This window comes from Bufo bufo, chromosome 10 (genome assembly GCF_905171765.1).
Source record: "Bufo bufo chromosome 10, aBufBuf1.1, whole genome shotgun sequence".
In the NCBI taxonomy this organism is placed as follows: domain Eukaryota; kingdom Metazoa; phylum Chordata; class Amphibia; order Anura; family Bufonidae; genus Bufo; species Bufo bufo.
The window spans coordinates 10,419,518-10,433,454 of NC_053398.1; the positions used below are offsets into that span (position 1 = coordinate 10,419,518).

General features: G+C 41.9%; 1 protein-coding gene across 1 annotated transcript in view; it reads left to right on the plus strand.

Annotated features, from left to right (window-relative positions):
* Nucleotides 1-13,340, plus strand: part of LOC120980947 (receptor-type tyrosine-protein phosphatase beta-like) — a 237,948-nt gene extending 224,608 nt beyond the window's left edge. Inside the window, exon 48 of the mRNA XM_040410341.1 lies at nucleotides 11,982-13,340. Within this exon, the coding sequence (XP_040266275.1) occupies nucleotides 11,982-12,098 (117 nt within the window). The 3' untranslated portion in view covers nucleotides 12,099-13,340. The remainder of the gene's footprint in view (nucleotides 1-11,981) is intronic.
* The last annotated feature ends 597 nt before the right edge of the window (nucleotides 13,341-13,937 follow it).

Sequence of the window (13,937 nt, forward strand, 5' to 3'; positions counted from 1 at the left end):
CAGAGCATAATTGACATTATAATGCATATGCTACATAGGACATATATATAGTGCGGATCTTCAAGGCACAGTCATCTAGAACTAGTTGATTTAACTTTTGACATGAGACCTGAGGTAGTTAGGTCAAACAAACATAAGAGGAGGGAGGGGGGGGGAGGGGGGGGGTGAGGAGAGGGAGGGGTGAATGTGTCCATAGAACTGGACATATGCGATCGGAGGTTATTTAGGATATCTTATGATGACTCCAAAGGGAGAGATAAGGCTAAACACCTTCTATACTCATTAATGGGTCAGTCCCATCTGAGGGACATTTTCAAGTTTGATTATCGATTAGAGATCACTAAGGTGTTGGTGTATTGGTCACGTGTCTATATGCAATCCAGGGGGCCCATAACTTCTTGTGCTTCTCGTGTGCCCTAAGTTCCCAACCTGCAAGCTCTTCCATACGGTGCACATGATCTAATTTGCATAACCACTGAGAGGTGGTGGGGGGATCCTTACTCAGCCATTTTTGGGGAATAAGTAGACGTGCAGCTTGAATCAAGTGTGTGGCCAATTTGTTCTTTGCTGGCGACAATTCTTTTGTTGGAAGCCATAAAAGAACCAATATTGGGGATAATGTCAGGTTAGTGTTTAGTATTTTGTTAATGGCCTGTGAGATGTCATCCCAGTATCCTCTTATTCTGGAGCATGACCAAAAGATGTGCAGAAGAGTGCCACTCTCCTCTCCACACCTCCAACACTTATCATGATCGCTCAAACCACTGAGAAATAATTGTTTAGGGGTAAGGTACCACTGTGTGAGGACCTTATAGGAGTGTTCTTGGATCTTCACACATCGTGAGAAGCCATGCGAGTTTGCGTGCATACGGAGAATATCCGTTTCCGAAAAGTTGGTTTTAAGGTCATTAGCCCAGGTTTGAACATATTGTGGGGTCGTACGGCGTATTGGTGTGATCAAGGCCAAATATATAGTTGATATCAGTTTGCGTTGGGGTGAAGAGGGGGTTGCTAGTTTTTAAAACCATGTCTCGGACATTACACATGATTTCTGAGTGGTTAGCTGTTTCCCTGCAGACTTTATGGATATTAGATCTAAGAAGTTAAACGTACCCCAGGCCAAGCTAAGGGGATGTTGATCCGGCAAGGTGTTGTTTATCTTTTTTATAAATTCAGCTGTAGAAAAACCTCTTAATCTGTGCCAAATCTGAGAAACATGAGATCCTGAAGATTGAATCGAGTATGGCACAAGGTCTGCTGGCATTAAACTAGGGGGGTTCTGTAGGAGCCCATAATCCTTGTTGAGCTGCTTAATAACTAGACTAGTACCCTTTAGAAGGACATGTGAATGGAGTGACGTATTTGCTTGACCCCATAGGGCTGCTTTCTGTGGTTGGGTGAGCTGCATTAGTTCCAGATCTGTTCCCAATGTGCGATAGACAGGGGAATGAAGCTGCAACCACCTTTTCAGGTGTATGGCCCTGTAATATGTCTGGACGTCCGGCAGTGCTATACCTCCGTGACCACGCCCCAGTATCAGTCTCTGGTGAGAAGCCCTAGCTTTCTTACCGCCCCATAGGTAAGTTGAAAAAAGTCTGCGAATCTTGGTGAAATATGAGTTAGGTAAAAATATTGGCAACATCTGTAGTATATACATGATTTTGGGGAGGACGAACGCTTTTAGGATGTTCTTCCTTCCCATCCATGAAGAATAAGGGAGGCGTAGCGACTGGAGCAGGTTTTGTACCTCTGTCAATAGGGGAGTGTAATTAAGCCGGAATAAATCTTCCGTGGAAGCAGGGATTTTAACTCCTAAATAGGAGACACAGGAGGACTGCCATTTAAATGGCGTATTCAATTTCAAAATGGCAATGGAGCTCGCTGGCGCATTAATATTTAAAGCTTCTGACTTGGTATAATTCATTTTGTAGTTTGATAGCCTACCATACTCCTCGAACAATGCCAAAAGATGCGGGAAGGCCTCGACCGGGTTAGAGACCATGATCAGTAGATCATCGGCATATGCCACGTTAATGTATTCTATGGCGTTATTTTCTGTTTTCACACCACGTATATTTACATGATCCCTAATGGCCTGAAGAAGGGTCTCCATGACCATTATGTATAAGGCAGGAGATAGGGGGCAGCCCTGACGCGTCCCATTACAAATAGGGAAGGATGGGGACAATGTGCCATTGACCCTAATTCTAGCACTCGGATCCTTGTACAACGACATGACTGCCTCCTGAAATCTCGTCGGGATTCCAAACTTCAATAAAGTCCTCTTCATAAAGTCCCAGCTCACCCGGTCGAAGGCCTTCTCCGCATCCACACTGAGCAGCGTCAAGGGGAGGTTTTTCTTTTTAGCCCACTGTATTGCCGTAATCAATCTACAGGAATTATGATTCCCTTCCCTCCCTGGAACAAAACCAGATTGGTCAGGGTGTATAAGTTTAGGGAGTAGTTTACCCAGACGTGTCGGCAGAAGTTTAGCCCATATTTTTATATCTACGTTAAGTAACGAGATTGGCCTAAAACTACCGCAAAGAAGAGGGTCTTTCCCTGGTTTGGGGAGGATGGTTACCGTGGCCTCCAGTGATTGTTTATGAAGGGTTTCACCATTCAGGAGTGCATTGCACCACGTTACCAGGTGAAGTATTAGTATATCTGAGAATTTTTTGTAGTATCCCACTGGGAAGCCATCTGGGCCAGGACTTTTACCCATTGGCATGGAGGACAATAACTTTTTCACTTCTTTTTTCAGTAACTGACTCTAATAAGGTGTCACTTTCTTGGGAAGATATCTGGGGTAGATTGAGACCTCTCAAAAACAGGTCTGTTGCATCTGATATTGATGGATCTGGATGTTTGGGGTCTGTCAGGCCATAAAGTTGCTTGTAAAATTTTTGAAATTCCTCTGCTATATCCGCTGTTTTATGTAGCATATTTCCATTGCTAGATTTGATATTGGGTATGAACAAGGACTCCTTCCTTTGTTTAATAAGGGAGGATGTCAATTTAGATCCTTTATCCCCGTGGGAGTAGTGTTTAAATTGGGCATATTGATAGGCTTTTTTTTTTTTTGATAGGATGTTTAAATGGTCTTTTAGTTTGGATCTTAGTTGGGTCAGTTCAGTCTGAACTTTAACTGCTCTGGACCTTTTATGGACCGCTTCTTTATCTGCTATCTGAACCAAAAGATCTTGGAGGATCCTTTGTTTCTCTTTTTTGACCTTACTGCCTAAGGCTATCAATTCCCCACGGATAACTACTTAGTGTGTCTCCCAAATTGTCGTCTGGGACATACCTGGTGTCGCGTTATCCTTAAAGAAATCATTTAGTTTTTGTTTCAGGTTTGAGATATCTGATTGTCTATCTAGCAGCGTCTCATTTAGGCGCCACTGTCTAACTGAGGCAGGTAAGCTGGAAAATCTGAGGGCAGCAGAGACTGGGGCGTGGTCAGAGACGGACACAACACCTATGTCGGCTGAGTCCACCATATCTACGGCATTACTGGACAGTAGGATATAGTCTAATCTTTTATGTGATTTGTGTGGGGCCGAGAAGAAGGTGAAGTCCCTAGTGTCTGGGTGGGCTAGTCGCCAGACGTCCAACAGGTTCATGTCTGATATGTACCTATTGATGCAACCCAGTGCTGATTGGGTCAATTGGGAGGAGCCGTCAGAAGCATCAATCAAAGGATTCAGTGTGACATTGAGGTCTCCCCCAATCAATCTAATCCCCTCTGCAAACAGATCTAGTTTACTTAGTGTGATCTTGATCCATTGTTTCTGGCCACGGTTAGGGCTGTATAAACTAGCGAGTGTGACCTTTTGTGTACCAATGAGGCCTTTCACAAATATGAAGCGGCCCTCAGGGTCCGTCAGAGTAGATATCAATGTGAATGGTACTTTTCTAGAAATTGCAATACCCACTCCTCTTTTTGCTTTCTCAAAAGCACTGAAATACCAGTGTTGGAAGTATGGGTTCTGAATTTTAGGTATATTTGTCATTCTAAAATGCAGCTCCTGAAAGAAGCAAATATCTGTGTTATTCTTTTTTAGCAGACGGATGACCTGAGAGCGCTTTTGTGGGGTATTAAAGCCCCTTACATTGTACGTTGTACATTTAATTGTCGACAACATTGAGAAAACTTGGTGTCTTTGGAATCAGCAAGCTCAAAATTTTCACTTCCACCGCATCTAGGGAATGAACTAGTAACATCATAACTGAAGTTTCTGTCAACATGACAAGTATAACAGTGCAATGACTCCCATGCCAGCAACACCGCAGCAGGTCACTTAGCTGCAGTGAAGCGGGCATGAGCAGCCATTTAATCAGGCACATGTACAAGGTCTGTGCCAAGATAACCCTGGTAGGTAGGGGGGGTACAAAGTGGAACCATATCTTCATAATGGTGTCCACATTGCGCCACCTGCTGAACTGGTGCGAAATAGCACCTTACATATTATGGTCTAGAAAATATGCAAATAAATTTATATTGCAAAGCAGAATATCTGCCCCGCAGGTTACAACAAGAACAGGAGCTATACATTGCACATGACAGACAGGTATACTTGCGGACTTATGATTGAACAAAGCGCATGAGAACCTGTCCCTCTATGATATTTGTGAAAAAACACAACAGAGACTCAGCAAGGACATCTGTTTAGTCCCAAGGACTTCAAGTGTCTCTAGATCTGTGCTGGTTCCTCTTCTTCTGTGAAGCTTTAAGCCATCCTGAGGCCTCTGGGAGATCTGGCAGCTGTGTTCCAATCTCAGCAGACGGCAGCCATGATGGTACATCAAGAGGATCTGTTTGCAGCAGCTCCCAGGCCGCCTGGAGATCTTGTGGCAGGCGAATGGTGCAGCGCTTCCCATCTACAGCAAAAGTGAGGCCAAAGGGGAATAGCCATTTATATGGCACCTTGTGATGGCGCAGATGGTCAGTGAGGGGTCGCAGCGCCCTCCTTTTATTCAATGTGGAGGATGCCAGGTCCTGATAGATAGAGATTTTAGCCCCCTCATATATGATCTCCTTCATATTTCTGGCAGCCTGCATTAGGGCAGCAGTGTCCACATACCTCAGGAGACCGCATACCACATCCCTGGGGTTCTCTCTCTCTTTTGGCTTCGGCCTGAGCGCTCTGTGGATTCTTTCTATTTGAATCTCGGCCGCTCTGGAGCTTCCCAGGAGCAGGGAGAAGATGGCGCCGGCAGCTTCTGGTAAGCCTTCATGTGGGGTGCTTTCAGGCAGGCCGCGGATCCGGAGGTTTTTCCTCCTGTTCCTGTTCTCTTGATCCTCTATGAGGGAGTATGCTGTGTCCAGTGAGGCTGCCAGAGCCATGGTGGTATCGCTTGCAGCTCTGATGTAATTCGAGATGGACGCCTGGTTACTTTCCAGTGTTTCCACCCTCGTGCCGATATGCTTCAGGTCAGCTTTAATCTCCTGCAGATCCTGAATCACTGGGGCCAGGGCTGCTGATAAAGCCTGCTGCAGGAACTGCCTGGATATCGGGGCAGCACTTTGTGATGTGGGGCCTGCTGTGTGCTCTGCAGCAGCTTCATCTTCTCCCTCCGAATCCCTGCCCCAGTCATCTAGTTCCGGCAGCACCATCTTAGGACCGGCCGGCACAGGAGCTGTAGTTTTCTTGTTGAGATATTTATCCATATCTGAGGCACCGCGCTCCGGTTTGCTGACTTCAGGTTTCTCTCTGGGTATATATCTACCGACTTTTCCCATTCTTGAGCAAATTAGACCGCTGAATTTACCAGTTAGCAGAGTGGTAAGGAGGAGAGCTTTCCTACATGTGTCCTGCTAGGTCTGCAGTCAGGCTCCGCCCCATAGTAGTTATATAGTAGTTATATTCTTGTACATAGGAGCAGTATTATAGTAGTTATATTCTTGTACATAGGAGCAGTATTATAGTAGTTATATTCTTATACATAGGAGCAGTATTATAGTAGAGATATTCGTGTACATAGGAGGCAGTATTATAGTAGTTATATTCTTGTCCATAGGAGCAGTATTATAGTAGTTATATTCTTGTCCATAGGAGCAGTATTATAGTAGTTATATCCTTGTACATAGGAGCAGTATTATAGTAGTTATATTCTTGACATAGGAGGCAGTATTATAGTAGTTATATTCTTGTACATAGGAGCAGTATTATAGTAGTTATATTCTTGTACATAGGAGCAGTATTATAGTAGTTATATTCTTGTACATAGGAGGCAGTATTATAGTAGTTATATTCTTGTACATAGGGGCAGTATTATAGTAGTTATATTCTTGTACATAGGGGCAGTATTATAGTAGTTATATTCTTGTACATAGGAGGCAGTATTATAGTAGTTATATTCTTGTACATAGGAGCAGTATTATAGTAGTTATAGTCTTGTACATAGGAGGCAGTATTATAGTAGTTATATTCTTGAACATAGGAGGCAGTATTATAGTAGTTATATTTATGTACATAGGAGCAGTATTATAGTAGTTATATTCTTGTACATTGGGAGCAGTATTATAGTAGTTATATTCCTGTACATAGGAGCAGTATTATAGTAGTTATATTCTTGTACATAGGAGGCAGTATTATAGTAGTTAAATTCTTGTACATAGGAGCAGTATTATAGTAGTTATATTCTTGTACATAGGAGCAGTATTATAGTAGTTATATTCTTGTACATAGGAGGCAGTATTATAGTAGTTATATTCTTGTACATAGGAGCAGTAGTATAGTAGAGATATTCATGTACATAGGAAGCAGTATTATAATAATTATATTCTTGTACATAGGAGCAGTATTATAGTAGTTATATTCTTCTACATAGGGGCAGTATTATAGTAGTTATACTCTTGTATATAGGAGCAGTATTATAGCAGTTATATTCCTGTACATAGGAGGCAGTATTATAGTAGTTATATTCTTGTACATAGGGAGCAGTATTATAGTAGTTATATTCCTGTACATAGGAGGCAGTATTATAGTAGTTATATTCTTGTACATAGGAGGCAGTATTATAGTAGTTATATTCTTGTACATAGGAGCAGTATTATAGCAGTTATATTTTTGTATATAGGGGCAGTATTATAGTTTTATTCTTGTTCATAGGGAATATTAGCAGGAAATTATCTAATATATAAAGCTGAGTGTATGTATGTATGTCCGCTAAAAGAATCTGTACCGTCGCATTTACAATCACGAAATTTGGCACACAGGTACATCAGGTGTCCAGGAAGTTTTTAGACCAGGTCTCAGCTCTCTAGGAAGTACTGTTCCCGAGATATTCCCAAAAAATGTATTAGCCAATAGAAGCTTGGTCTCATGACTCTTATCAGCCAATAGAAACTTACAGGTCCTCCAGCCTCCACATACACAGTTTTTCTCCAGGTTTCCATAACAACCAAGCGATTTATCTTCACTGCTGTAGGAGAGCTTTAAAGGAAATCTGTCACCAGGATAATAGCTATTGAAGTAAAGCCATGGCCTAATAGCACTTAGTACCTTATTTTAAGATGTGCCTTTGTTTTTATCCTCTGAAAATCCAGTTTATATGGTATGCAAATGAGCCAGTAAGGTGCCCAGAGGGGCGTCACTCTTGCAGGAAGGAGCCCAGACACGCCCCCTGCCACAATGTGTCCACTGTCAAAAGGCTTAAAACCCCGCCCCCAGGTACCACTAAGCCACGCCCAGATCTGGTTAGGCCACGCCCCCTCGCACTCCTGAGCCAACGGGGATTGAAAAAATGAAGGTAAAAATCAACTTCTGTCGGCTGCAGGGGTAGGAGGGAGGGTGACTTTCTCCCTGCAGCATACACTCAGACAGCACAGTGCTGCTGTCTTAGAGTGAGCTGCTCAAAAGGACACGCCCCCGATATGGTTAGGCCACGCCCCTCCCACTCCTCAGCCAACTTATATTGAAAAAATGAAGTTAAAAATCAACTTCTAGCTCGCGCTAAGCCACGCCCAGACCTTGTTAGGCCATGCTCCCTCCCTCTCCTGAGCCGACGGGGATTGAAAAAATTAAGGTAAAAATCAACTTCAGCTGCAGGGGTGGGTGGGTGACTTTCTCCCTGCAGCTCACACTCAGACAGCACAGTGCTGCTGTCTTAGAGTGAGCTGTTCAAAATGACACGCCCCCAATTCAGTTAGGCCACGCCCCCTCCCACACTATTGAAAAAAATGAAGTTAAAAATCAACTTCTAGGTCGAGCTAAACCACGGCCCTATCTTGTTAGGCCACACCCCCTACACTTCTCAGCCGACAGCGATTGAAAAAATGAAGGTAAAAATCAACTTCTGTCAGCTGCAGAGGTGGGAGGGAGGGTGACTTTCTCCCTGCAGCTCATACTCAGACAGTACAGTGCTGCTGTCTTAGGGTGAGCTGTTCAAAAGGACACATCCCCGATCCAATAAAGACCACTGTTAAGGGGGCGGACCCCTGTGGAGGTCACTGTCAAGGGGGTGGTATGCTTTGAAAGTCACTGTTAAAGGGGAGGGCTGCTATAAAGGTTTAAAGTTAAGGGGGTGGGCTGCTGTGGAGGTCCAATTTTAAGGGACGTGCACTGTGGGGGGGTCAGTGTTAAGGGGTGGGGGGCTGTGGAGGTCACTGTTTTGCGGGTGGGGTGCTGTAGATGTCACTTTTATAGTGGATAGTGTTGATATCTTTTAACGACACACACAAACATTAAATGAAATAGATTAAATATACCCAAGCAAAGCCGGCTCCTTCTGCTTGACTCCGTCTACCAACATATACAGGGAGTGCAGAATTATTAGGCAAGTTGTATTTTTGAGGATTAATTTTATTATTGAACAACAACCATGTTCTCAATGAACCCAAAAAACTCATTAATATCAAAGCTGAATTTTTTTGGAAGTAGTTTTTAGTTTGTTTTTAGTTTTAGCTATTTTAGGGGGATATCTGTGTGTGCAGGTGACTATTACTGTGCATAATTATTACGCAACTTAACAAAAAACAAATATATACCCATTTCAATTATTTATTTTTACCAGTGAAACCAATATAACATCTCAACATTCACAAATATACATTTCTGACATTCAAAAACAAAACAAAAACAAATCAGTGACCAATATAGCCACCTTTCTTTGCAAGGACACTCAAAAGCCTGCCATCCATGGATTCTGTCAGTGTTTTGATCTGTTCACCATCAACATTGCGTGCAGCAGCAACCACAGCCTCCCAGACACTGTTCAGAGAGGTGTACTGTTTTCCCTCCTTGTAAATCTCACATTTGATGATGGACCACAGGTTCTCAATGGGGTTCAGATCAGGTGAACAAGGAGGCCATGTCATTAGATTTTCTTCTTTTATACCCTTTCTTGCCAGCCACGCTGTGGAGTACTTGGACGCGTGTGATGGAGCATTGTCCTGCATGAAAATCATGTTTTTCTTGAAGGATGCAGACTTCTTCCTGTACTACTGCTTGAAGAAGGTGTCTTCCAGAAACTGGCAGTAGGACTGGGAGTTGAGCTTGACTCCATCCTCAACCCGAAAAGGCCCCACAAGCTCATCTTTGATGATACCAGCCCAAACCAGTACTCCACCTCCACCTTGCTGGCGTCTGAGTTGGACTGGAGCTCTCTGCCCTTTACCAATCCAGCCACGTGCCCATCCATCTGGCCCATCAAGACTCACTCTCATTTCATCAGTCCATAAAACCTTAGAAAAATCAGTCTTGAGATATTTCTTGGCCCAGTCTTGACGTTTCAGCTTGTGTGTCTTGTTCAGTGGTGGTCGTCTTTCAGCCTTTCTTACCTTGGCCATGTCTCTGAGTATTGCACACCTTGTGCTTTTGGGCACTCCAGTGATGTTGCAGCTCGGAAATATGGCCAAACTGGTGGCAAGTGGCATCTTGGCAGCTGCACGCTTGACTTTTCTCAGTTCATGGGCAGTTATTTTGCGCCTTGGTTTTTCGACACGCTTCTTGCGACCCTGTTGACTATTTTGAATGAAACGCTTGATTGTTCGATGATCACGCTTCAGAAGCTTTGCAATTTTAAGAGTGCTGCATCCCTCTGCAAGATATCTCACTATTTTTGACTTTTCTGAGCCTGTCAAGTCCTTCTTTTGACCCATTTTGCCAAAGGAAAGGAAGTTGCCTAATAATTATGCACACCTAATATAGGGTGTTGATGTCATTAGACCACACCCCTTCTCATTACAGAGATGCACATCACCTAATATGCTTAATTGGTAGTAGGCTTTCGAGCCTATACAGCTTGGAGTAAGACAACATGCATAAAGAGGATGATGTGGTCAAAATACTCATTTGCCTAATAATTCTGCACTCACTGTACATCTATATGCCCATAAATGTTAATAGCCAAACGTCCTATTGGCATATGTTTTGGGCATTATACATCCACACACTCATACAGCGCTGATATGTATGCAGTGTACGGGTGTATGGATTCCAGTGTACAGCAGGCATAGGGGCCACAGTGAGCGACGTCCGGGCATTAGCAGAAATGCTCCGGCCTGTGCCCATTCAACTCAGCTGAAGCATGTCATAACATATCTCAGGTACAGGCATAATCACCCAATGAATAAATACGTTACAAAAAATAATTTTATGACATTAAGATTAGTTTTAAGTAAAGTTTTACAAAAGGTTAGTTACCCTTTAACCCCTTAGTGACCACCAATACACCTTTTTACGGTGGTCACTAAGAGATCTTAGGCTGGGCTGCTACCTCTTTACAGTGGTCACAGTCTATGCACAGTAGTGGCGTGGACCAGCAGAAAGGCTAATCTGGGCCGTTTAACCCCATAATTGACAGCTGTCAATAGCGACGGTTGCGTTTAAGAGATTACAAAAGGAGCAGACTCCCTCTGTCTCCCATCGGCACCCATGAATGAGATTGTGGGGTGCAGATGTCTGTGCACAGCAGCATGGGGCCTAATGAAGACCCAAGCCTGTCGTCAGTTGATTCGTAGCAAGATGCGCTTCTCTGGCACAGCCTGCTGGTGGATTTCAGTATAGCACTGATGGAATAATAAATTGCATAAGCAATGCAATGTATTATAGAAGGGATTGAAAAATCACCTATTAAGTCCCCTTGTGAGACTATCAAATTGTTTAAAAAAGTTTTATAAAATAAAAAACATTTCAAGTTAAAAAATACATCTTTTTATGCTTAGTCGCCTAAAAAAGACAAAATAAAAAGCAATCAAAAAGTGTTATTTACCTCAAAATGATACCAATGAAAAGTACAAGTCGTCCAGCAAAAATCAACACTCACACAGCTCCACAGAAACAAAAATAAAAAAGGTCTTGGGATGGGCTGAGGCAAAAACCTTTTGTGTGTTATTGTGCAAATATTTAGTAAAATGTAAAGATAAAAATGACTTACCTATAGTATAAAGTTATAATGTTATGAATGCTGAAAAATGAGTGTCACAAAATTTATAACATAAAAACTGCTGGTATTTGTTTTTTTTCCATCTCCTCCCGTTTCCCCAAAAAGTAATGTGTACCCCTAAATGGTGCCATTAAAACTACAACCTGCATAAAACAACTCCTCATATGGCTATATCAATGGAAAAATAATCAGAATTGATGATAAATATATGAAAAAAAATCACTTCCTTACTAAGGTCCAAAACAGGCTGGTCACTAAGAGGTTAATTCTGGATATGTGTTGATTTAGGGCTTATGCACACGGCTGCGGACCGCAAATTGGGGTTCTGATCCGTGCTTCCGAACCTCATCTCCGGGTTTGCGGACCCATTCAAGTGAATGGGTCCACATCCGTGACGCGGGGTGCACACGAACGGTGCCCCGTGTATTGCGGACCCGCCATATGCGGGCCGCAATACGGTCGCGGTAGGGCAGCGGCCATGTGCATGAGCCCTTAACCGCAGGACAATTTGCAATAATCACCTTGTTGAAGATGTTATCCATTGCTCCTCAAAAATTTCTCCTGACAGTTTGTCCTTCTTTACATTGTAGAGCCAGTACATTTTCTTGAATCGGTGTGCGCTGGATATTATCAAGGCTCAGAAGGAAACAAATACAGATCTAATTTACCGAAACACATCAGCGCTCTATGACAGTGTCAGTCCTTAAATAAAAAGGTCCGACTTTTAGTCATCAATCATGCACTCTTCTCAGAAGACAGGCTCTCAGGACTAGCAGCTTTACAACAATCAACGGACCAAGAAGGGAATAGCACTTTGAGTAACTTTATTTTGTCTTTTTTTTGTCCAATATAATGTAAGAAATACAATGTTACCGTTTGTTTTATGGATGTGCTATTAAAATCTTCTGGATAGATGTAATACATCTTATACTAAAGAGAAAAGTATGTAATGTTTCACTAGCTATTGCTCTAGCTATGTAGATATAGGTGTATATATATGTAGCTAGCACAAGGGCTATATATATATATATATATATATATACTGTATATATATTTAAAAGTAGTATAAAATCCTGCATTGTAATAAAACTGCATAACCAAAATGCCTAACCCTAACCAAATGTTATACCAGAAGCTTAGACCAAATTTTTATGGTAAATTTATTTTAAATAGTGTTAACTATATGGAAATATATATAATATTTTGTATATACTAAATGATGAACATTTATTAAAGCCTGTATAAAAAGAAAATATAGGGGGCCCCCATAGCAACCATTACAGTCCTACAGGTTGCTGTGGGACAAACCTTTTTCCTATGCACTAAAGTTTCTTTTGTCTTGAATGTAAATGATAAATTTGTATCCTGTGGAGTATACAAAAGGGATATTTTCCTATATGAATCTGTTTTTCTTTTCTTTGTAGAGCACTGCAGTTCCAGGGAGTCTGTCTAACAATGACACTAGCCAATCTATACAAACAGTGATATCATTATTGTATCTTAAATCCATGGAAGGTTTATACAGATTTACTGGATTTATTTAAAGTTGCAGAAGATTTTACTCAGGGTATTTTTGCACTGAACTCATGTAATTTATAGAATAGATAAGTTTAACATTGTTGTATATGTACTGTATATATGAGACAAAAAGGACTTTCCTATTTTTTATTTGTACAAAGAAGGTGCCATTTGAGAATTTAGCTGCTGTTACTCTTTCAGGTTGCCCCTGTGGTCTATGAAAAAGCCACTTGAGACTTAACAGGGCCAGTTCACTTTAGTATGTTGTACAGTACTTCATATTCTTATATTCATTTTATAAAACATGGAAAACAAACAATATTTGCCATTAGGGATGAGCGAATCGACTTCGGATGAAACATCCTAAGTCGTTCGCATAAAACTTCGGTCCAATACTGTACAGAGCGAGTGCTCCGTACAGTATTAGAATGTATTGGGTCAGATGAGCCGAAATTATTACTTCACGAAGTCTCGTGTGACTTTGTTTAATAAATTCATAGATACATTTTTACTGTAAAAAAACCATTTCCCAAACTCGGGTTCGGTTCCAAGTGGTACCTTGGAACCAAACCCGAGTTTGGGAAATGTTTTACAGTAAAAATTAATGTATGAAGTTATTACGCGAAGTCACGTGAGACTTCGCGAAGAAATAACTTCGGCTCATCTTAGCCAATACATTCTAATACTGTACAGAGCGCTTGCTCCGTATAGTATTAGACCGAAGTTTTATGCGAGTCAACTTTGGATGTTTCATCCGAAAACGATTCGTTCATCCCTAATTGCTATTTACAGGGTATTAAAAAATGTCGCCACCTGGTGTTGAATGTTTATAGTACTGTCCACCTAAGGAGCTGAGTGATGGTGAGCATGCATCTTCCTGCACTTTCCTCACAGCCAGGTCTTTGCATAGTGGTCCTCTATTCATCCAATAGAAATAGCATTCTTCCCTTGCTTGCCTCTGCAGGAACCTGGCATTATACCATAGCTAGAAGACTTCTACAGGGAAAGTAAGAAGGGTCTATATTATC